The sequence below is a fragment of the Delphinus delphis genome, chromosome 5, assembly GCF_949987515.2.
Source record: "Delphinus delphis chromosome 5, mDelDel1.2, whole genome shotgun sequence".
Classification (NCBI taxonomy): Eukaryota; Metazoa; Chordata; class Mammalia; order Artiodactyla; family Delphinidae; genus Delphinus; species Delphinus delphis.
Window position 1 is genome coordinate 73,124,924 of NC_082687.1, and position 24,895 is coordinate 73,149,818.

The 24,895-nt window shown below is 38.5% G+C and overlaps 1 protein-coding gene across 6 annotated transcripts in view; it reads left to right on the plus strand.

Annotated features, from left to right (window-relative positions):
• Positions 1-22,013, plus strand: part of ATP8A1 (ATPase phospholipid transporting 8A1) — a 236,037-nt gene extending 214,024 nt beyond the window's left edge. For 3 of the 6 annotated variants that reach the window (XM_060012624.1, XM_060012628.1, XM_060012625.1), the window contains 4 exons: positions 7,329-7,417; positions 8,471-8,563; positions 15,922-16,013; positions 17,225-22,013. In XM_060012624.1, the coding sequence (XP_059868607.1) occupies positions 7,329-7,417; positions 8,471-8,563; positions 15,922-16,013; positions 17,225-17,322 (372 nt within the window). In that variant the 3' untranslated portion in view covers positions 17,323-22,013. Of the gene's footprint in view, positions 1-7,328; positions 7,418-8,470; positions 8,564-15,921; positions 16,173-17,224 lie in introns of those variants that run through there. The other 3 variants (XM_060012626.1, XM_060012627.1, XM_069540697.1) reach the window with 3 other exon arrangements.
• Positions 22,014-24,895: the final 2,882 nt, after the last annotated feature.

Consider the following 24,895-nt stretch of genomic DNA (forward strand, 5'->3'; position numbering starts at 1 on the left):
CAGAAAGAATTGCAGGCAGGAGAGATGGCCAAGTGCTGAGACACTGAGGAGGCCAGAGTGCGGAAGCAGAACGAGGGCAGGAGGGAGCGAGTAGTAAAGGAGCTAGAGGGATGGGGCAGAGCATCCCTGGCCAAGAGACAATTGTAAAGATGCGCTTAGACTCCCGAGTCCCTGGAGGGTTGAGCGAGTCCCTGGAGGGTTGAGCGCAGTCACAGTCTGGCTTATTAAATGATTGCTCTGGGTGCTGTGCTGAGGATAGATTGCTATGGGAACAGAAGGAAAGGCACACATGAAAAGGCCGTTGGGGGGGTAATCCAGAGGAGAGAGGTGGCGGAGCATGAGGCACGGGGGAGGGGCTGTGAAGTGGGTAGACTCTGGATTTAAGGAGAAGGGAGTTTTGCCCTTAGAATCTCTTTAATTTTTTTTTTTTTTTTTTTTTTTTTTTTTTTTTTGCATTTTTTGCGGTACGCGGGCCTCTCACTGTTGTGGCCTCTCCCGTTGCGGAGCACAGGCTCCGGACGCGCAGGCTCAGCGACCATGGCTCACGGGCCCAGCCGCTCCGCGGCATGTGGGATCCTCCCAAACCCGGGCACTAACCCGTGTCCCCTGCATCGGCAGGCAGACTCTCAACCACTGCGCCACCAGGGAAGCCCCAGAATCTCTTTAATTTTTAAATTTATTTGATACAATATATATGACTTACTATTTATCATTTTAACCATTTTCAGGGGTACTGTTCAGTGGTATTAAGCTCATTCACAGTGTTGTGCAGCTGTCACCACCATCCACGTCCAGAACTTTTTCATCTTCCCCACCTGATACTCTAGACCCATCAAACAATAACTCCCCGTTACTGCTTCCGCCCAACCCCTGGCAGCCACTATTCTACTTTCTGTCTCTGAACTTGATTACCCTAGGTACCCCTTGTAAGTGGAATCCTGTAATATTTGTCCTTTAGTATCTGGCTTATTTCACTTAGCGAAATGTCTTCAGGGTTCATCTATTTGTAGCCTGCGCCAGAACCTCATTCCTTTTTAAGGCTGAATGACAGCACATGATATTTATAAGCCACATTTTGTTTATCCATTCATCTGTTGATGTTTCCACCTTTTGGTTATTGTGAATAATACTGCTATAAACATTGATATGTGGATTTTTTTTTTAAATAGAGCAGATCAGATTTACCAATGGATTGGAAGTGTGGTCTGAGAGAAAAAAGGAGGAAAAGCAAGTTTTTTGGCCAGAGCAGCTGGAAGGATAAAGTTTATATTTGCCGAGACAGGGAAGACTGGGGTTTTATATTCTTTTTATTTAACGTAGCAAAATAGTCACGTTGTGTAGTTAAGAAAAGTCTTCATTAATGCCGGTATGAGACCTTCCTTCTCTTCCTGCCCATTCTACATCCCTTCCTTGCCCCCCCCCCACAAAAAAATTGTTACTTTTAGTTATCATACTTTCCCTGGATTTGCCAAAATATTTCTGTTGATTCAAAAGGGAGATGGGGAAGGTAATTTAACATACTTAGCTTTTAATGCATGTCACTCAGCCTTTGTAACAGATAAAATGACCTCTATTGGAAAAGGATGGTTAGGGAGCTGAATCAAGCCCTTCTCCTCTCTCCCCAAATCACATAAATATCTAGTTATAACTGCTCCCAGAATAACTCCATGCCAGAGCACAAGAAAGCCAAACAACATCTCAGGAATATAGTCCCAAGGCTCTGGTGTTTTTTGACCTTTAATCGCTCTAAACACTAGGTTGTAAGAACTTATTTATTCAACAATTATTTATTGAACACCTGGCTGGTGGTTAAGCACTTGGGCTGTAAGAATTCATCAAGATATATTTCTTCCTCTTACAGGGATTATAGTCTGTAACTAGAAAATGGGTAATAGTTACCACCAAAGTGGAAGCACAAAGTAGGGTCAGCTAACCCAAGTCTAAGGAAAGCAGTGACATCTGATGTGAAAACTAAAGAGCAAGCAGGAGTCACAGATACAGGGTCCAAGGACGAGAGTAAGCTTGGGCAGATTCCAAAATCTGAAACACTTTGTGAAGCTAGAGATGGGGGCTGGCTTGAGAGATGTTGTAGGGGACGTAATCAGAAGTCAGGTAGGAAAGGTCATGAAATCATATTACGGATTTTTGTACTCCATCCTGAGGGTGGTATAAAGCCACTGAAAGGGTTTAATCCAAGAACTGCTCAAAGCTAATTTGCACTGTGGCTCTGGCTGTAGTGGGGGGACTGGCTAGAAGCAGAGCAGGACGGGAGTCACCAAGTCCACGCATGAGGCTATTAGGAGGACAGGCAAGTTTTGGACTGGAGTAATGGCAGCAGGGTGAGCGAGAAGTAGATGGGTCTCAAGATACTAAAGCACAACAGAACCTGGTGATAAAGCAGATATAGTATCAAGAGGCAGTTCAAGAATAGAGCCCAGCTTCCGTCTCAGGCAGGTGGTGATGAAGCTATTCCCTGAAGAGATTGCACGAAGAAAGAGCAGGTCTGGGAGGAAGACAGTGTGTGTTCAGTTGGGGAATGTATTAAGTTTGAAGTGCCTCTTTGACATTCAAGTTCAGAGCTGGCTGGTCTGTGTTTGAAGCACAGGCAAGAGATCTAAGCCACAGGGAGAGACCGTGACTGATCCCCATGTAGATAATAGAAACTTCCAACCTTCCCAGGGAGTGTGTGTATATGATAACAGAAGGCTCCTGAGAGAATGCCAGGATAGTCTACCTTTCCCTTTATTCAGGACTTGTCCAAACAATCAGCTTCCTAACAATTACACTCTTCGAACAGCATCTTTAATAGCTTGGACAGTATTATCTCATATAGACGTACATTTACTTAACCAGCCACGTAGTTTTTCCTGTTAGTTTTCACTGATGTTTTACTATTTTTAAAAAAAACGCACAATGAATATTTGCATTCCGCAAAATTAGTTCCTTGGGATGTTAGAAAGCAGTATATAGGAAAAAGTGTTCCATGGTCGATAAATGTATTTTGGAAACCTTGATTTTGAAAACTCTTCAGTAGGTTCTTTACTGTGATTTCTCAAAGCCTTAAACACGCTACTCTGCCCTGTGACTCTCCAGGAGGGGTATGCTGTCGTTTGTTTATACCTTTACTAAGCCTTGGGCCATGACAGGCTTTTGGAGGGAGCGCTTTCAGGACTAGTGACCACAGAACAGTTTCATAGGATATTAACCTGTATGTAAAAGCTGTACCAGATTTCAACACATAGTCCCAGAAGTTGAATTATCAAATTAACAGGAATGCATGTGTGTGTTCTTGATGCACATGTCAATTACCTTTCCCAAAGGCAAGTACATTGCTGATGGGAATGTAAATTACTCCACATACCTGTTTCACCATACCTCCCCACTCCCCCAAGTGTGATCATGAATTGTTTAAATCTGATCTAATTTGGTAATGTTTCTGTGACTACAGAGAGGCCCAGCATTTTTCCATGTTGTTGATTACTTGCTGCTGCTTTTGTGAATACCTTCTCAGGTCTTTTGCCTATCTGTTGGAATCTTAGCTATTCTTATGAAGATAAGTGGTCTATTTTTATAATCAGGTTTTAGTGCAGAATTTCATATACTTATGGCAGCCATTTTCCCAAGTTCTTATGTATCATTTATTTTTTAGTTCTTTTTGAACACGTGGAACTTCTCCATTTTCATGGGTCAGTTCTTTAAAGCATTTCTTTTTATAGCTCTTTTCCCACTGTTTTTAAGCTTAGAAAGCCCTTTTATAAAGTTTTATCTAGACACTTAATAATCACTGCTTGTTTTTTTGTTGTTGTTATTAACATTAACTCGTAACTCCTCTGGTACTTATATTATTTATATTAATTTATCTTGCTGCCCTCCCCGCCCCTGACAGAAGAAACTAACCAAGTTTTACGGCACTGTTTTCTGAATTTTCCCTTCCAAATTAATATATTGTGCCCATGCAATCTTTAATAATTTTTATGAAAACAATTTTATCTCCATTTCCTACATTAGCAAATTGAGATGAATGGCAATTTATTAGGGTTCAGTTACTCGGCCAGTTTCAGTCTTGAGATGAGTATATACTGTGATGTTAATGTGATGAAAACCATGACATTTATAAACTTACACTTAATTTGATGTTGTGATAAAAATGTCCTTCCTTGAAGCTCATGGGAGAGATTACTGAAAAGAACACAAGACTCGAGTGTTTAAAGGAATTTGAAAATTAAAATGAAGAAAGGAACGTTTGTTAATAATCAGTGGTAGTAATAAAAGCAGCCACTTTATAAACATTATTGGTTTAATTCTTACAATCCACTTTACAGCTGAGGAAGCAGAGACCCCGAAGTTACTCCCTCCATCTCTGAGAGCTGGGACAGGCAGAGCCACCACCACTTCCAGGGCTGTTTATCACCAGCCCTGCTCTAGTTGGGGTCCGCGGATATAGTTTTAGGACTCCCCAGGGAGCCTTCTTATTTAGATAGTGTCTGTACTTAAGCGAAGAATCAGCATCCTAGTTCCCCACTTGGACATTTATAGGGTAAAAGGAGGGACAGACTTAAAAAGTGCACTGCTGAAAGTTTGTAGGCAGGTAGCACATCGAAATTCTCTCCTCCAAGACTGAACATGGGAGACACTGCAGGTGAAAAAGTAAGTGTTCCTCTCTGTGTGGGAACGTGGGTACCAAGGGGTCACCTCACTGTGGGTCAGAAGGTAAGCCCTCTTATCTGCTCAGGCCCCTCGGCTTAGCTAACTGCACGTGAGCTAGGATTTTCTCAAACGTTCTTTCTCTGCAAGTTCACAGGGAAATTTCAAAACAATTCCTCATTCCTCTGCCGCAGCTTGCGTTTTCAGGCAGTGATGGTTCATTTTTGAAGCCCGCGTGGCCCGATGCTGAGACAGCATCGCTCTGCAGACAAGCAATTGTTTGTTCCCGGAGCAGGACCTGTGCCCTCAAGTGTACTGGCTTTGCAGCTCCCTGGGCTGATCCTTTCTCAAGTCCCCCGGGAGGCACTTTTGTGGCAGATTCCATTTGGTTTCAAAGGGCCTCGAGGAGGGGCGTCGGGGCTGCTTGGCGTGGCCCCCCAATCTCCCATGTTAGGAGCGACTTGCCAGCCGCTGGCGGAGGGAGCGCGAGCCCGGCCCCGGACAGGCTGCTCCTGACCCCCCACCCCCATTGTCTGCGGGATCGGGCGTCTTTTCCCAGCCGACCTGCCTGCGAGTGGAGAGATGTGAAAAGTTAGAGACAAAAATGGTCTCTACAGAGTGAGGGGGAGCTTTCTTGTACAGAAAGGAAGGAAATACCTCTGTGGGATTTTATTCCCCCCCCCCTTCATCCAAAAAATACAAAGAGGCTCTCTGTCTTTAATGCGAATGTCGGCTTTAAATCTTTTAGGTTTGGATTAACTCTGCAAAAGAAAAAAAAATCTGACAGGCTTTCAGATATGACGCAGAAAAACTTCTTTCCCTTCAATGCATGGCGTTCATTTGCAAAGCCAAAGGCTGGTGGACTGAATAGTGGGCGCCAGTCTCCCCGTCATAGTTAACATTACAATGGTCAGAATTAGCGGCCTCCTTCACCACCAGTGGACATTTAATACGGGGTGGCAAAGGCGAGAATAAATCTTTCTTCTCTTGCCCCCAAATTAAAAGAGATTATAAAATTAAGCCAAGTAAAAGAGGTATTTTCAGTTACATGACTTAGAATCTCATCTTACCTTTTTCCCGTAGAAGGAAAAAGAAATGTGCCGTTTTGCAGTCATTACCTAACTCAAAAGCTTCCTTCCAACTAAACAAAACCCACTGACTTGATGGACATTTCCTATTACACAGTTATTGTTGGTTTTCACTATTGAGGATGTCAGCAAGCATGTCGAAGATCATGTTTTGCTTATAAAATAAAATGACTTTTATGTGAATATCTTTCGTCTTGGTGGTATCTACAATGTGGGTGCTATTCCATTGAATCCACGTGGCAACATTTACTTTCTGAAATTTTGGGTAATAGCATGTTCTTATTTTAACGTTGTGTTCAGAGCTGTGTCAGCCTAGATAGAGGGAAACCTGAGTATCCTTGTACCAAGAGTCCGTATCAATAAGCTTGTGTTCATGTAGAAAAAATTTTAAACAGCAGCTCCTGGTCTCCAGTTGAGAGTCAAAATGAATAGGTAATCTGAAACACAACTTAAAATTTGTAATCTTTGTATTTGATAAGGATTGATTGATTAGGACTGTTTATGTGTAATTGTGAACCTGCCTATACGAATTAAACTCTGAATCATTTTTAATTCCTGACCCGGTTAAAGAAAAAAATTTCTTGCGTGAGTTTTAATGGGATGTAAATGTGTGTGCGTTGGTTGGCTACTTCAGAATGGAGTTATAACAATACGTCTATGGATTTAAATAGGTACTGCAAATTTATTCTTGATAAATAGACTCGAAGTGAAGCAAAATATCCCTTTTGGTTTTATTATATGACACTATCCCTTTTAAGCTCTAGTAATCTAATTACATTATAAAGGGATTTTTTTTATTATAATCGCAAATAACTAATAGAATTTGTTGATTTTTATTATAGAATCATTTTCTTTGCAACCCCAAAGACTCTGATATAGCAATTTGGGATTTAATACAAAGGAATGCTTAAAGTTATTTTAATACATTTTTATTTGGGTTTTACATACTAAACATTTGGCTTGACTTTAGCAATAACAGGATACACCGAAACAAGTTACGTAAATCTTTGAACAAAAATTAATATTATTCCTATCTAATATCAAATTGTTATTTTTCATAGATTCCTTAATTAATTTGTTTATACTGTATTCATGATCTATCTGGATGATCTTTTAGTATCATGCAATATTTTAGAAAAGCAAATTTTTATGTGCCAGCAATAGTAAATGTAGCTTTTAATTAGGATTGATTTTCCATGTTGTATTATAAGAGAATTTAATCCAGTGTATGTTTGAAGTTTGCTCAAAAAGATAAATTTTTATATTCTAAGTTATAAAAGAAGGTCAAAGTTTATTACTCCACTGTTTTGATCACAGTAATAAAAATTTCACATAAAACTATGAAAAGATTTGGTACATGATAAAACTTTGTTGTATTGGCTACTTGAAGGAAAAAAAGAAATGTAGAAAATGCATGTTTTAATATGTTTGGCTTTTAATTCCAAATATTTCACAAGTGTGAATTCAGAGTTATTGTATACTCTCTTGCAGAATGAGATTCTTAAAATTATTTTACTTGAAATCATATAAAAACGAAACATGAATGATGTGTTTCTTGGTTTTTAAAGTAATACTGTTTCTGATGCTTTTACTCAGGCAGCCATGTTGTTCAGTTCCGGAGTCTTTTGGACAGGCCTGTTATTTATCCCTGTGGCCTCTTTGCTTCTTGACGTGGTGTACAAAGTGTAAGTATAATGCTCAGTTATGTCATTAACAACACAGATGCATATTAATCGTCAGATTTCTCTCGTTGTAACATTAACTCTAGTGTAGAGCTTACAGAATAGGAATTAGTAATATTAATTCTACATAAAGAAGAAAGGAGTGATTGAAGAATTAGAAAACTAAGTTAGTTTAAAAGAGCGAACAGAAGTAAAGCAGGTAGCTTCAATTAACATTTTTGTTAATCAGCCTGAAAAACCCGTTCAAGGTAGAAGAAAAAATTCTTTTACCTCCAAATACATATATATATAAATTTTTAGTGAACAGTAGTTGTGAAAGGGAATTTTTGCTTGTCTTATTCTAAACATGTATAAAACAGAATAGAAGAAACTACAACTTTACTAATCTTTCTCAAGGATTATAAGTTTTAAAGTGTCCTCTCTTCCCACAAAAAAGATATCATTAAAGTTAGTTAATGTGATGCTTATTTAATAACTGAGAGTTTTAATATTGTAAACGTAAACCATTTATTTTATGACTATTGTTTCTATAATTATATTAATGCCCAGAATTACTGTAGTCTTTTTTTTTTTTAATAAATTTATTTATTTATTTTTGGCTGTGTTGGGTCTTTGTTGCTGCGCGCGGGCTTTCTCTAGTTGCAGCGAGCGGGGGCTACTCTTCGTTGCAGTGCGCAGGCTTCTCATTGCATTGGCTTCTCTTATTGTGGAGCACAGCCTTTAGGTTCGCGGGCTTCAGTAGTTGTGGCACACGGGCTCAGTAGTTGTGGCTCACGGGCTCTAGTGTGCAGGCTCAGTTGTGGCACACGGGCTTAGTTGCTCCGCGGCAAGTGGGATCTTCCCAGACCAGGGCTCGAACCCATGTCCCCTGCATTGGCAGGCAGATCCTTAACCACTGCGCCACCAGGGAAGTCCCTACTGTAGTTTTTTAGATTCTATGGAAAAATTGCTTGTACACTGGTTACTGTTGTACTTAGCAGCAGCATGATCAAAACTAGTTTCATAAAGTCTTAAATCTTCACACGAATACTTCTACCCTTTTTTTTTTTTTTGCAGTATCAAGAGGACTGCTTTTAAAACATTAGTGGATGAAGTTCAGGAGCTGGAGGCAAAATCTCAAGACCCAGGAGCAGTTGTGCTTGGGAAAAGGTAAAATATGCCCTGAATATGTTCTTTTCCAAGTGAACTTTAAATGTCTTTTGCTAGTGGTTGGAAATAAGCAGTTAAACGTGTTTATCTGTTAACATGGAGCTAGCAGTGTCACTGACAAATTTTGCAGTCAGAGAGATGCAGATTCAGATCACATCTTTCTTCGCTAAGCTGCAGGTGACCTTAGCCAAGTTGCTTAGTGCTGCTGAGCCTCAATTTTCTCATCTATACAATGGGAGTGATAATACCTCCCTCATGGCCAGTTGTGAGAATTGGATAAAATACTGTGGATAAAGCAGGTGGCTTGCCATCTGGTGCTTAATGAGCACTCAATAAATGGTAGGTACAAATAGTGTTTATTATTAAACTGAAAAAGAAAAAAAATAACACAGTAGAATATAGTCAAAATCAGAGCTTGACATAAAGTCAGCTCTCCCACAGTTACCTTTGTGGTTCAGTACATTGTTAGGAACTGACCTGGGCATATGTCTGTCATATATGAAGTCAGTTATGTCTTCCAAGTCCTCCTTACCACCCCCCGCCCCGCAAAAAAGCAAGGTTAGAAAGCTAACTGAATTGACTAAATTTCACAAAACATTATAGAAAAGAATTTAAACTTATATGAAAGCACTCTGTGATATACCACAATTATGAAGAAAATACGAGGAATTTATTCTTTCTGTCTTTCATCACACTAAAGTGAGCCAAGGTTTTGTCTCAACCGTAGGAAACGTTTTGCCCTGGTCTGTGTCACCTTCATCGTGGTTCACTGTTGTTAGTCAGTTTGACACAGTGGAGTGTCAGACTGGGAACTCAGGCTGAGACCTTGGCTTCCAGCCCTCTCGTGCTCTCATTAGGCCGAAGGAGCACGTCACATGCCAGTCTGTGCCTCTCTTAAAAATAACAGCACTGGCATCTGTGCGGCGTGCACCACGTGCTGGGTGCTGCACTCCTCACTTCACAGGTACTATTGCGTTACACTCCTGCAACGACCCTGTACAAATCCATCATCCCCAGTTTTTCCAGATGAGGAAACCGGGGCTTAGACAGACCAGGTTCTCAAGGTCAGAAGTGACCACGCTGGGCCTTGAGCCCATGTCAGTTGATTCTAGAAACCCTGTTGCTAACCATGCACTATTCTGCCTCCTGCTGCTGCTTTTCAAGAACGTAGGATGGCAGCAAAACTAGCCTGCCGCTAACAGGACAGTTCGTAGCCTCTCCGAGTCGGTGTCCCTGTGTACCTGATGGGCTGCTACCTTTGCGGTTACAGGTGTAGCTACTCCTCCCTCCACCTTCTCCTCATCTCTTCCCTTCACCTCCAAGTCAACATCTATTCTATTGCCTTTCATAACTAGTTCCTCAGTAAATGTTTTTTCCCTCTTTCACTCTAGCTGTAAAAAGGATGTGGTGAGAGTTCTAGCTCACAAAATTGTGAACCAAAATATTTATTCACAATTATTAGGGAAAGTCTACTGATAACATTGTTACTACCCTTAGTAAATTTCTCCTATTTGTATGTTAATAAAACCTACGTTAAGCCCCTCCATGTGATACTGGTTTTCCATCGTTTGTAGTATATCGGTGACTTCAACAATTCATAAGTCAGGCTGAGGGTTCCATGTGATGACCTCTGACCTCTGGGTCCTAAAGACCTGAGTCTGTGATGTGTGTAGTCCCTTACATTAAATAAGTCAGAGAACCTAGAAGGAAAGAAGTGAATTCTGCCGTAACTGACAACCAGCTTCTCCAAGAAAATGCATCTGATAAATTTCCTGCTGCTGCTCAGCTCATTTGCCTAAAACAGCTGTTCAGCTTTTCTTAAGGACTCAGGACTAAGTTAGATGTTAGCTGAATACCCCAGACAAAAACCCCTAGTACAGTAGGGACCCTGTGTTGCCTTTGCTGCCAATCGGTGAAGAGAAGGATGGCGATGGTCAGTGCGGCATGGTGTCTCCCTGCTAAACGGTAGCTAGAGGAAGGGGGAGAAAAAGATCTGTGAAAGGGGAAAAGTAGCAACTGGTTGGAAAAGTCTTAACACCAAACTACATTCTAAGGCAGTTTAGAAATTGTCAGATAGATTTTATTGATAGAACTCTTTCAGAAACCTTGGAGAATAAGACTCATGTCAAATTTCAAAAAACTAGCTAATTTCATCTGCATTTTTCAAAGAGGAAGAAATAGTGATTTCTGTGTATTCTAGTGATACCAGGCTTCCCTGAGTGCCAAAACACCACATTATTTTACGCCTCCCGGTCTCCACACATGCTGTTCCTTGTCTAGAGCTGATACCCCTTACAGACTGGGTAATCCAATTCCTAGCTTTCAAAACCCAGTCCAAATGCAATCCCCTCAGCTTTTCACAGAAAAAATCAATTCTTATTCTGCTATCTCTGTATCTTGTTTGTTCTTCTGTTTTTACGTTTATTGCATTATGATATAGTGTATTTGTTCGCCCTATGCTTGTTCGTCTCCCCTACTAGATGGAGCTCCTTGTAGGAGAGGCCTCTGTCCTGGTCTTAACTGCAACCCAGAACCGGCCACAGAGCCAGGAACATAGTAACACTCAGTCAATATTTGTTGAGTGGATGAATGTATGGCCAAGAGAGTTAACTAAGGAATGAATGAACGAACGAATGAAAGGGTGGGTGAAAGGATAGTTGAGTAGTGGGGTTGACCTGTGGGTAATTAAATTAAAATGTGATAACAAGAACATAGAAGTATATAGGTTACACTTCCCAAACTAGTAACGCCTAGCGTTAATGATTGTTTACTTTTTTTGTCATAGAATGATGCAATTCTTAAGAAAGTTCTGGCGGGTTGATCATCCCAATTTTTTTAATCTTCGCTAAGCACTACTATGAAGTCAACCTAGATGTAAAATGAACGAGTGTCAGAGAAACTATAACTTGCTTGTAAGCACCGTATCCAGATTAGTATTTATAAGAATTTATTTCTCATCTCTACTCATTTTCAAAAATTGGAACACCTTGGTTAAAAGAATTAGTCCTTTTTATAGAAATAGTATGCCACTTATCATAATTTCCAGCAAATTAGATATATTTTAATTTTACATCGAAATTTTGAGGAAAAAGGTATGTTTCATCATTTAAGTATATTGCTTTTGAGCCATGGGTTATGGTAGAAATCAGTTTAAGTCTAAAAAATTGGGAGAATAAAGCCAAACCTTATTCCTAATACTGTGTAGCCATGGCTTATTTTTGTGTGTTAAGAAAATGACTTTAAGCTGTGAAATCCTGTTCTTTGCTTTTACTTTATGTGGACATGCTCCAACACTAGGGAGCTGAAGCATCTTCATTCCCAAAGTCCAAAAAGCTTTGAAATTCAATTTTTTCCATAGGTTTCTAGCAAAATTTGCTGGAAAAACCAAAACAATTTGTACTATAAATATAAGGACATTGATCGTGTTTATTTTTCTACAATGTAATATTCCTGTATTTTATAGCAGGAATATTAATTTTTGGAATATGGGCCTCTAAGATGCCACTTGGGAGTATTACATCTACACATTGTGTGTAACATATTACCTTTTCTAAAACAAAACAAAACAAAATGTGAATTCAGAATCCCAAAGATTTAAAGTAAGGGGTTGTGGACAATGGGCTCATTAGAGACAGGGCAGTTATTACTGGATACCTTTCACGTGTGTGTGAAGCAATGCATCTTATGGTAAGGCAGTATGAATAATGAGTCTCATAATTTTTTGTATCTAACTTTAGACATTAGCCAGCATATCATCATCAGCCGTTACTAAATAGAATTTTAGCCCAGGATCTTCAGGTCAGTCCTTATTAATTTGTCCATCACCACTGTGTGGCCCACAGCCTTAGCTTTAAAAAAGACAGTAGGGAAGTATGGATGTCAGTCAGATCATTTGGTCATGGGGGTGGTGATGGTGTTCTCTCCCAGCTTTTTTCTGTATTGTTTACCTTAATGAAAAGCAATTTTAACATTGCCCCAGAACTAATAGAAAAGAAACTATATTTTTCAGTTTTCACCTGGGTTTTATATCAGGATTACATAAATTTCTTTGAGGCTGGGGCGGAGGCGCGGGGTGGCGGGGGAGGTGATTAGGATAGGAGAACATATCAAATGTTTTCCCCCAGCCTACTCTCATCCCTGTGATAAGGGTTCCATCCAACATTTGTAAAGAAACGTGACAGAACGATGAAATACCTCCTCCAGAGCAGAGATTACTTAGGCTTCTTATATTCATCGTTCATCTCCCCACCACCACTACCTACTACAGGACAGCTGTCGTATGCTATGCACTAAAACATTTCATGAATGAATGAAAACAGCCTGGCCACCCAATAAAACAACAAATGCAAATTGACCACTCTTCAAAGGTAACTGAAAATACCTTAAGACAACATGTTCCAGGACAGTAAATGAGTTTTTACATTTTTTTTTTTTAGTATTTCTAAATGAAATTTTATTTTAAAACGTGGTATATTTCCACCTCACCTCACCAAATATCTAAGTTGCAGCGTTTTAACAGGCTTGGAAATAACGTAAGTGGTAATTGTGTGATTGCATTAAATAAATCAAAAATTTACATAGCTTGGTATGTACATGAAAGACCCTACAAACTGAGTAAAACTACTGAACGAGAGTTGTGAATAAGATGTGGTTTTAGTTAGAAGGCATCCTAGAGTCTTTTTTTCTCCTCACACTGTGTTAAACTGTTCAACAAAAACTAAACTTTTAACATGTCTATTAATGTTAACATGTTACCAGTATATTTTATAATGTGGCTTGATAGTGATATCAGTACCCATAAACATTGATGGTACAGAAACTGCATAACTTTGAAATGATGAGTAGTTCTCCAAAAGTGGGATAGGACTAGAGAGATACAAATCATCATCAGTTATTATTTATTAAGCACCCTCCCATGAACGGCATTTATATTCTGAGGAGGGAGTTTTTGTTCTATCAAGAGGTCCAGCGTAGCCAAGGCAAAAAGCAAAACACACACAAAAAAAACCTAGTAGTTTTACTAAGGAAGTGGAGTGAGGGGCATTATAAGTTAAAACTCATGTTCAGCAATAGACTTCTTGTTGAGGTAATGTTGAATATAAACCAAGGCATCAGAAATGAGCCTCACAGAGTATATTTTGTTTCGTGATGATCTCTGTTCTAGTTGGGGTTTTTTAAATAATAAATTCCGTGGGATCTGGGGGATGGTAAGGGTGGGAAGAACTAGTGCTTCTAAGTGTTGAGTGGTTCCTGAGTACCAGTAACTGTGGTTGAAGCTATACAACTCCCTGAATCCTCCTGTCAGCCTGAGGTTAGGAATTGTCCTGTTCTCCATGAGATGTCCAAGAAAGGTTGCCTAAGGTGACCCAGCTAATAAGTAACAGACTCAGAATTAAACCAAAGTAAGACTGCAAAGCCCAGGCTCTTTCCACAGTAGTGTACTTCTTTCCCCAGAAAGAGACTTTTCTACTTTTTTTTTTAACACTAGACATTAACTTGATGTAACAGCTGAGTGATAAACTAGCCTTATATGAACCGTTACAAAACAAAATTACATTATCTCATATATTTAGGTTGCCATAATATGAAAGGGGCAATTCTCACATCTGCCTTCTTATCGCTTCCATAATTGTAATATTAAAGTATCATGTTGTAGTATTAAAGTATCATGCATTCAGGAAGGCCAGCCCGAAACCTGGAAAACGTATTTTGGGAAGAAGAAGCTCTAGCATGATACATTGCCGTCCTCTAGGCTTCTGTAGTCATTTCAGTTTTAAACACCAGAGACTTGCCAAGCACCCCATCCACGATGCTCTGCTAACAACATCAGACCACCTGCTGCTAAAGCTGCCGACTTCCTCAAAGCGGTTACATATTTTAGTGTCCCTGTGAGTCCCCGGGTCTGTAACGGTAGATCATTTTAAGAGCAGAGTAAGAAAAGTCACTCTGTAAAAATGGCTCCTTCTCATTCCCCATATCTGTTTATTTCACTAGCAAAAACAAGCTTTACAAATTGTTGCAAAACCACTGGAGTTTTAAGATTAATTAGCTTTCTTGCCTTAATTCCCAGTGACAATAAAATATGTCTAATAAATAGCAGTTAACACCCCTAGACTTTTAAAAATGTGTGTAAGACTACTACAGATGTCAACATTTCTAAATATTTTATTTCAGCAAAAGCCTAAATGTCTGTGTAATTACAATGAGTTCATTTTGCAGATGATCCTTTTTTTTGCATATGATAAACATTGTTCCCTTTCGGGGTCTAAAAAAATTGGCAAAATACAGAACTAACATAACTTACAGCAGTTTAACTAAAGCTTTAAAGTGGGGAAACTAAAAGATGGAAGTTTGTCCACTGCGTCAATTCCAGTGATTAAAACAAAATTGCATAAACATTTGCTGCAACACATGTGGATTATTTATTAGCTCTTCATGCTTGTTATGTGTTTGATATCAAAGCAAAGTTTTATAAATCAGCCAATGGAGAAACGGCATGATTGGGAGGATTGATGATGTTTAAAAGTGCACTTTGGAATTATTACTCAAATTCATCTATCCGACAAGTATTTGACTCCCTACTGGGTGAAACACTGTTCTGTGTGCAGGGGAGAAAAACAGATGCATTATTTCTTACATTCTGCTTTTAGAAGTTACATAATTACACGGGTTTGTTTCTGCAGAGAAGATTCTTCTAAACGTTTATTGGAAAATGTGTTTTTTCTTGTCACTTTACCTAGTAAATTATTTTCTGAAAACAGCTTTTTTATTTTAAAATGAAATTAAGGAACACATTTCATACCATATTAGAGTGGTAATGGAATTTTTCTAATTAAAAAGTCTGTGAAATTTCTTCTTTGCATAATTTTTCAGATTTCTCTGTATAACTAAAAAAAATTATTTTACACCAGAATATGTGCAAAGTAGGAAAAAGGTATAGTAATGGTTGATTTTTTTAATTCTAAAATGCCATGCTTGCTATATGTAGTAAGTCTAAATTCCAAGATTTTAGAAGCCACTAACACAACTGGTAGAGTTTGTATTTTTTATTAATTATATTGTGCAGGTTCTGTGTCTGTATTTGACTTAAATATAACTGGGGGTGGGGAAATCTTTTGACTGGACTACTGGGGACAAAACTCTCCTTAGCTGTCAGGGGGGGAAAAAATGGCCTCAAAAGTATCCAGTACTTGAAACCTCATTTGCTGTCTGAGAAAATGGGGTTGAAATAATCACTAGACTCCGGATTTCTCAAGCAATCTTTTGTGTCAGTCTGACTCTCTCTGGTGGTCCTGTGGGCTCTCTGGGTTCTCCACCGAGTTGATAATTCATTTCACACGTTTGCACCTGTTCTGCAGCCTCACGGAGAGGGCGCAACTGCTCAAGAATGTCTTTAAGAAGAACCACGTAAACTTGTACCCATCAGAATCATTGCAACAAAACCTGCTCCGTAAGTATTTGAGTTCTATTTTTTAAACACATCCTCTGCCATTACCTCATAGGATCTGAGAGCAGTATTTTAACTTTAGAGATATTTAACTATTTACAGTTAACACCTAAAACAAGTTTTGCACATTTGCAACATGTTATGTAAATAGCAAATGTTTAAAGAATCCTTTGACCACAGCCATCTCACTTTCAGCAAAAGAGATAGAGCATTTGAAAATCTTGCTGCTTTCACTTCAAGAAAAATATTCCGGCATGCCCCTTGTTTCCTTAAGTCTTAAAAAGAACCAGTGAAATAAATCTTAACTCTTAAAAGCTCACTCTGTATTGTTATCTTTCCTACTTGAATAACTTTGCAAGAGCCTTTTCAGCTTTCATACGCAATGACATGTATGTGAAACATCGCACAATTGAAACATGTATTTTCCCCTTCAAAAATATTTATGAATATTTAGAGTTGTAAGAAATTATTAGGTATCGCACCCTCTTAACATTTCAAGGATCTAAAAAAGAATATAATATATAAAGCCCTGTGGTAAATGTATGTGTGTTAGTAATATATCATTTGTTTCATGTTATTTCCACATGTAATTTATTTTCATTTATATATGCTCATGTTTAATGCTTTTGCTCTTTATACTTCAAGAGGCCTTTTCTAAAGATGTGATTCCCTTGGAGGTCATTTCTTATCCCCAAGCCCCCTTGGACCAGGCTGGGGCATGAGTGAGTTTATTTGTAGATGCTGAACGCCCAGAATAATGTCTTCTGTGGGAAGGAGAGCACGCTTCCACTATTCGAAGTTGTGTGTGTTTATCTCCTCCTCGCCCTTGCTTTTATTCTTCCTTCCCTCTCATCCGCCTGATCTATATGGAATACACGCACCCACTTGACTGCACTCCCCACCCCTCTGCTAGTCAGGAAGCAGACATTAGAGGGGCTGGACTTGAGATGCTGAAGGGAGAATTGAGGGGGGCCGAGAGCATCTGTTCGTCTAGGGAACACAGCTCCTAGAATCTAAGCTACCATCATCTCACTCTTCATTTTGCAGTTGAGTCTATACCTTTTACAGACATTAAAAACTAGTGTCTTCATGCTTTTAAAGGTGGGAGGGATGCATTAGTTCCCCAAGTTAGGAAATGAGCGCTCAACACTCAGAATAACAGAGATTTCCAACGACTTCAAGATGACCATTTCTATATTATCTTTAACTTACAGACGGGTATGCTTTCTCTCAAGATGAAAATGGAATCGTCTCACAGTCTGAAGTGATTAGAGCGTATGATACCACAAAGCAGAGACCCGATGAGTGGTGACGGGGGGAGGGATGAGAGGCCAGCTCTGACACATCTCGAAGGGGAGCTCCCAGGTCTTCACCAGAATCTGCTGACCAATTCCAGCCTGGTCCAAGGAGGGGAAATGGATCTGAACTCATCTCATTGACTGACATTCAGATTCATGTATATTATAGACATAAGCACTGTGCAACTACACTGTAACACCATCTCTTTCAGATTTTCTGAAGTATTTACTAAGTCTTTGTAAACAGAAATGGAAAATGACCTTGTATCTTGCCAGAGTGTTTTCTTAAACTGAGAATAGGTCAGCATTCTTATGCTGTTACTCTGGGGCTGCCACTAACTATCAGTGTCTTGGATATACCACAAAGCGACCGACCTTTACAAATCTCTAAAATGGTAGTAAGTTAAAGGGACTCCTTGATATCCATTTTAGATTTCAGAATATGCTGAGAAAAACCAGCCTTCTTAAGGAAGCAACTCACTGAGCAAAATTTCTAAACAAGACATTAATAATAATGTGTTTGTGTCAAAAATTGTCACTATAAATGTTTGCCAAAGAAGTTTAATAAATGTCTTTGTCATTCAGTAGTCATTTGCCCAGAAATTTAAGAGAAGGTTTACCTCTAGTTCTGCTGTAAGATCTGCATGCCTGACTTTACAAATCTAAGAGTGATTTGCAAAAACGAGTATTTCAAGGCATTTGCTACTAAAATCTGTGATGTTGCACCTTTAGCCTTACAAATGCTTCTTTCTCGTTCGTCTTGTCTATTTGTTCAAGTCGCAGTGCACACGTGGTATGTGACTGTCTTTATGATACTGATTTTTAAAACTGTATTTATGTCTCCATCCTTTCTAATGAGGTTTCATTGTCATTTAGATTTTTCTAACAACCTGGCTTCTGCTGTAGACTGATGTCATTTTGTCTTCGAGTTTTCTCTTTTAAGAAAAATGCGCTTACATATTTATGTGAGATTCCCAATGCTTCTGTCCAGGTGTTTGGAATACCATGTTGGATAAATGCATGGGCCTTTGTAATGTCCGTAGACTCAGCTTGTGTCCTGTGTTTTGGTTTTCCCTATTACTGCCCACTCGAGATGCCTGCTGTCCTCAATGGCACGCCCAGTGTTATGGTGACTGCCCCGTACATAAGACTGAGAATGACTTCACAGTTCACTAGTCAAGCAGCTCCCAAAATTAGTCACACACTGCTAATTGGGACAAATAAGTAGTACCTTTTACCCATTTTAAACACATCTATTGTCCTCAAGCCTATAACTTTACAAAGAAAAGTAGATTTTTGTTAATATGCTTTAAAATGTGTGTTCAGCTTAATTATTTTCAGCATTTCCAAGACATCTGAAAAGGCCTATTTTGCCACCAACAATCAATGGTGAAGGGGCTGTTTAAAAACCACAACCAGTTTTCTACACTATTTTTAACATAATGCTTTCATGTGGAAATAAAAAGAATTCTAGCTTTCAGATACACCTCAGAGATTGAAGCAAACTTTTTGCCTTGTATTCAAAAGCCTGTTTGCCTTTAAGTGGACTTACCAGCAAAATTGGTACAACTTCCTCTTAAAAAAAAATAAGTCGACTACAAGTGAGAAGACAGGAGATTTTCAAATCACTCCTTGAGTTTAATAATTCCCATCTTTTTCGTCCTTTTTCTCAATCTAGATTTAAAATTCAGCTATATATTATTTCCTTCTCTGTATTTTTAGCTATTTAGTTACCTGTATGCCTCCCACATTTTCTACACAAAAGAGAGGTTATAACATACATAATTTGAACTTAAAGGGGACAAGGAGTTGACATACTTCACTCCCCAGACCCTTCCCATTTGGGGATCAGATTAAGAAAATCATAAATTCAAACATCTAACAAGACCACAGGCGTAAGGGTCTAAGATCATGTTCAAAATTCAGATTTCACAGTCTTTGTCTACTGAATGACTATTCGGAGCAGCTTTTCTGGGCCTCCATGATGAGAGTTGAGGTCAAACCACAAAAAATGAAAAACAAAAATCAAGTACAACGAATAAGGATTTTTTAAAAAGAAGCAGAATGAGGTACATCCCCCTGGAGGAACACTTCATAGCAGTTCCAGAAAAGGGCTGCTTCCATTTCCCCTAACCTCATAGGTGACATCCTTCCCCAAAACTTTAATATCAAAATGTGATGAGTGTCATAGAACTGAATTTTATGACTTAAACGAAACGCTTTATTTTTATCCTGAAACATGGGTCGTTTCTGTGGAGCCCTTCAACATGAGTGCAAGACTCATGGTTAATCATGTGGAAGATCGTGATCTGAAACATGACTAATTTATGCCTTTTGGTCCCATGGATCTATTTTTGAATTATCAACATTAAGTCAGTCTCTTAGCTTCTTGGGTGGGAGTTGGGAGGAGGCAGCACTGAGTGACCACCTTGGTACAACTTAAAAGATAACATTGCAATTGCAGTGACTTTGTAGTGTTAATTAGAGAAAAGCCCTCTGATTCTTTAACCTTGGGTGGGGGAAGTAACAGAGTTTTACCAGGATTAAAATAAACAGTTAAGGTGACTTTTAACATGTATTTTCTGAAATAAGGGACACTCTTCGATTGAAAAGTCCCTTGTTGGAACTCCGGCAAATGCTAACACCGTTGCTTTACAGTGTTTACAATTCGGAAAATACTACTTACTGCAGAAAATCCTCATTCATTTCCCCCTGAAAAGCTAGAGGTTGCTTCTTTAGTGTTAACTAGTACACAGTGATATTGAGCATGAACTTTCTAAATGTTTTACATACTCATATAAAAATATATTGGTATCTCCCACCCAGAAAGATGCTATATGGTAGAAATTATTAGCAGGAAAATGGTGTCTCTCAGGAATGTAGTAAATTTTAAATGACATATGTGCTGCCTACCCTCCCACACGCCACTCTGTCTGACGTGAGCCTGCTTCAGCAACGTGGCAAAGTTAATTGAAAGCTTTTTCTAATGAAGTCAGGTGAACGTGTATTCTATTCAGTCTTAGCCATTTCCATGAATTGTATGGTCATTGAATGGACTCAGCGATTCCTCTTAATTTCCAGGGGAAAAAATGAATTCAAGAAATCAACACTTATTCTGGTCATAACATTTTATATTTTAGTTTTGCAATTCTGCATTCTAAATATCCCGTATGAAAGTCACGTGATAGTTCTGCATTTTGTGCACGGTACAGCACTTGTAATCTGTCATTTAAATATTCTTTCAGGAAACGAATGCCATTCTGAAAGTGCTAGATTGCATATTCACAATTTTTTATTTCTAAAAATGTCATCGTTATTACAAAGCTAAATAATCATTGGTGTTTATTTTTGTGCAGTTTGCCCTTTGATGTTCCCTGGTTCTAAAACTTATATTACCAAATAAGTCTATAATTATGTACAAAATTCATTGAGAAAATTCCCACCCTATTCACATCATATGAACCAGACCTATGGAATTCTTTTTTGTAAATTATTTAATGTAACACCATGCAGTTCGGTGCCTAATAAATGCTTTTTAATGATCAGCATTTCTATAATGCCTCTTAAAGAGACCATAGTCTGATTTTTCTCACGTTAAAATAATTGAAGTCACTTGTGAAACTGTTTTACTTTGCTGCATTTTAATTAGCCTTCAACAGCTATTAAAATGGAATGTAAGTTAAATTTTGAAGGAAAGGAAATAAATGTTTTCCATTTTTCGTCTTGATTTATTTTCTATATGAGAGCAGCTGTGTTTTTGATAGGTTTATGGTTTGCATGAATTAATATGTAAAGTGGCCTAGGCCAGTGCATGGCTATTGCTGTAAATCTTGATGTTTATTTCTGCCTTATAAAAGTCTCTCATGGCCTACCTGGAATTTCATATTCAGTGGACAAATTAATTGGTCCTCCACACAACTTTTTTTTAATAAGTAAATTATTTTACAAACAAATTTGAACTAATTTAATTGAGACTTTTGTTTAGCTTGCCTCTAAGAACTTTTCTTAATAAAGCTCACAAAACTTCTCAGCAAATAAATCTCCCTTAAGTAGGAAAAAAAAAAAAAGCTAGATTTCATACTTGCTTACTTTGAATTAACAGCAACTTTCCATAGGTAAATCTGCTCTTGCAAAGATGTGAGCAGAATATTTAAAAGTATATATTTTTATGTTTCATGGTTCTAGACTAGAAGCCATAAATGCAGTAACTACTGTTTGTTGTTTGTCTTACTACTTCAAGCTTCATTTTTCACATTTTCAAGTTTATTAGGTTAAAAAAAGCAGCCTTGGAAGGCAGCTACTATGGAAAATTGCAGTTTGCATTAAAGATAAAATAGTATTTTCAACTCCATGAAAAACCATTCCTGCTGAAACTGCTGTAGAAATTGTGAAGCTGCATGAGTGGAGAGTATTGAATCTGTGATTATAGTAGTTTTCTCAGGTGTGTTTATCTCGATGTTCAATGCACTGTTTTATAAATAGTTATTAAAGTCGAGTAATATTCAATTCTATGCAGTGTTATGTGTCATTGGCCTTTTGTGAATGTGCATGTTTTAAACGGCAAATTTTAAACATTTTGTTCTCTGATTGTTGTTAAAAATGAAATAAACTTTACCATTACATAAAGAAAATTGTTCAAGATTTAATTGCTAGTTTTAGAAACTATATTGCTTTATAAAACCCTCAAATCTGCTCTAACTATAGTCTGAGAAGGTGTATCTGTTTAATAACAATATTAACGTTTTGTTTACAACCCCAGTGATATACAGAATATCCCTGCATTGTAATCCCATTCAACCCAACATAAAGTGGGGTATATTAGCTCTAGTTTTGTATGAGCTGGTAGTGTTGATAATTAAGTATCAAAAAAACAATTTTTAAAATAAAATTTTATTTTAATTTTGATTCTTCAGTCAGAAAAGCCTCCCAGGATTGTCCTCATTACAGATTTAAATCGGCCTCTAAGTCAACAGCTAATTCACGGCTCCTTCCTTTCACATAGCATGAATGTCTTCAGTTTTCTAAACCCACCGAAATTTTTTAAGTATATGAGAAAGTGGCCGCATTTAGCTAATAAAATTTGAAGGAAGTAAAACCAGAAGATACTAAAATTGCCACGTGAGACAAAAATACAGGAAACATTGGAAACGTGGACAAGAGCTTAATCAAAAATAACCATTGTTTGGTAAAAGGAACTGAAATGCAATTTGGAAAACTGCTAGAACAGGATTAGTTCACAGGCAAGCGCTGGGCAAGCAATGTGAGCAGCCTCTGGTTTCATAAGAGCGAGGGGCAGTGTGTGCTTTGCTGTCTGGGGCCCGACTTCCTTTCCCACCGCCTTTCCAAGGGCAACGATTGAGTGTGGGTCCCCCCCCCCATGCAAAACCACAGCAAAACAGTGTTCAGAAAAGTTACCTGTGAATTATGTCAAATATTTTCACATTCAACTCCATCCCCCTTAAAATAAGCACTGTCATCTAATACCACCATAAGGAAACAGCAAACTTGAAATACATTCCCATAAATTCAATGCGTCATCCCCATTTAAAGTTTGTTTTTATGTGCTTATGGCATCTCAGACCTAAACCTTCCATTTCAGTAATACAGAGCCACTCATTTTAGTGAAGAAAGATCTTCCGAACCTGGATCATTTCTTGATGAATGAAATCTTTTTTACTGTTCAGTCTTTATTTCAAGTACAAACTATATAACCAGCAATTCAAATAAAAAATTCTCTGTCCGAATAATTTCATTAATAACTGTTTAATTGCAATTTTGAAAGTGTTATACATAAAAATATGGGACAGTTTGTTCCCTTAATAGTTAAGTAAGTAAATCCTTATTTTTCCTGAACATATCCTAAATAAGCTTTTTAGGTTATGCACAGGTAAACTGATCTGGACCCAGTGAAATGTATCATACTCCTAATTGTGATTGTATATATTTTCAGGAAACTTTTTGGTTATCTGGTTTTAGAGAGAAAATTTCCTATAGATTTAAGTCAATCTGGCAAATTCTCCACCATGAGGAATAGCTAAGAATAACATCAATGAAAAAGAAACAGGTGGGAAAATAAGAGGGAACACCTATGCATTTGGACAACTAAAAATACAATGTGTTGGGTTTGGAGTGAATAACCATTTTAAAGCAAATTTATTAAATACATTTTTCTAAAGCAGATGATAAAATAAATCCACAGGCCATGAGTGCAGGGTGGGAGGGTGCTCCGTCGCAGTTAATAAGGAGAAGTTGGCCAGGTATCAAAGGAGCCCATGGATTACCAGGGACTAACTCTATCAAACCGTCGGGCCATTTTCTCTGTCCCCTGCACTCCAATCAGCGTTGGATCTGCCCTCCCACAGAACTCAGTCCTGCATTTATATGCTGGGATATTTCATCTGCTTTCTACTGTGTATCGTGGACTTACTACACAGCTCCCTACCCTCTAGATTGCAAGTGATTTGAGAGTGCTTCTGACTTCTGATTCGTCAAGACAACCCTCAGCAATAGGGTACCATCAACATCTTCATTTCACAAATGAGAAAACTGAGACACAGTGATGTAAAGTCAGTTGCCCAAAGTCACTCAGCTTATGGGAAACAGACCCAGGAAACTAACCCAGACACTCTGACTCCAAAATCCATCTAAATCACCCTCTGCTCTCTCAAGTGTCTCAGGTATAAAGGGAGAAATGTTTGTCCTCTAGTGTTTCTACTTGTGCTCTGTATTAGTCTATGTTCTTATAATGTAGCACCAATCCTATTGATGGTTACAATCCCCTCTATCTGCAGGGTATGTACCATATTACAGTCAATCACTCCTCCCCAAATAGATTTTCTGAAAAGTAGGTTGGATAATTTTTTCCTGAGAAAATTAGGCCTTCTAGGTACATGCCATAAAGTTAATGTAGAGTTTCAAAGCAGACTGCCTGGGTTCAGATCCTGGCTCTGTTATTGTTGACCTTGGGCACCGTGTTCAACCTTTCTGCTTTGCTTTCTTTAGCTGCAAAATAGGTGTGATAATAGTCCCGACTTATGGTTTGTGAAGATTAAGCGATACACGTCATACAGCACACACATGGTTCTTAATAAATGTTACCCATTATTTGCATAACTACTTTTCAAAATATGGAACTTCTGTTTTTCAGAGATCCTACAATGCATGGGACAGTCCACCCAACAAAGATTTGACGTCCAGGGGGCATGACTTTGAAATGTCCCTCCATTCCTTTCGGTGGAAAAACCTAATCCCATCGTACTGAAAGAGTGTTTTCCCCACTGCCTTAACATACACTGAATTTTCCAGATATGAAACAACCGTGCAAATCAAAAGAAGACCAAACTTTGCTTCATTTGGAAAAAACATCACATTAACAGCAGAGCGCCTCTGGGGTGTGAGTTGCCAGTGTAGCAAACCTGTTCCCTTGCTGTTTGAATATGGTTATGCATACAGCTCCAGGACTGACTAGCTGCGGGACCTTGGGCTAGTTACTGCACTCCTGCATGCCTCGGTTTCCAAATCTATAAAAATAGGAATTATAATACCTCCCTGTTGCATTGCTTACAGATAAAATGAGTTAGTACATGT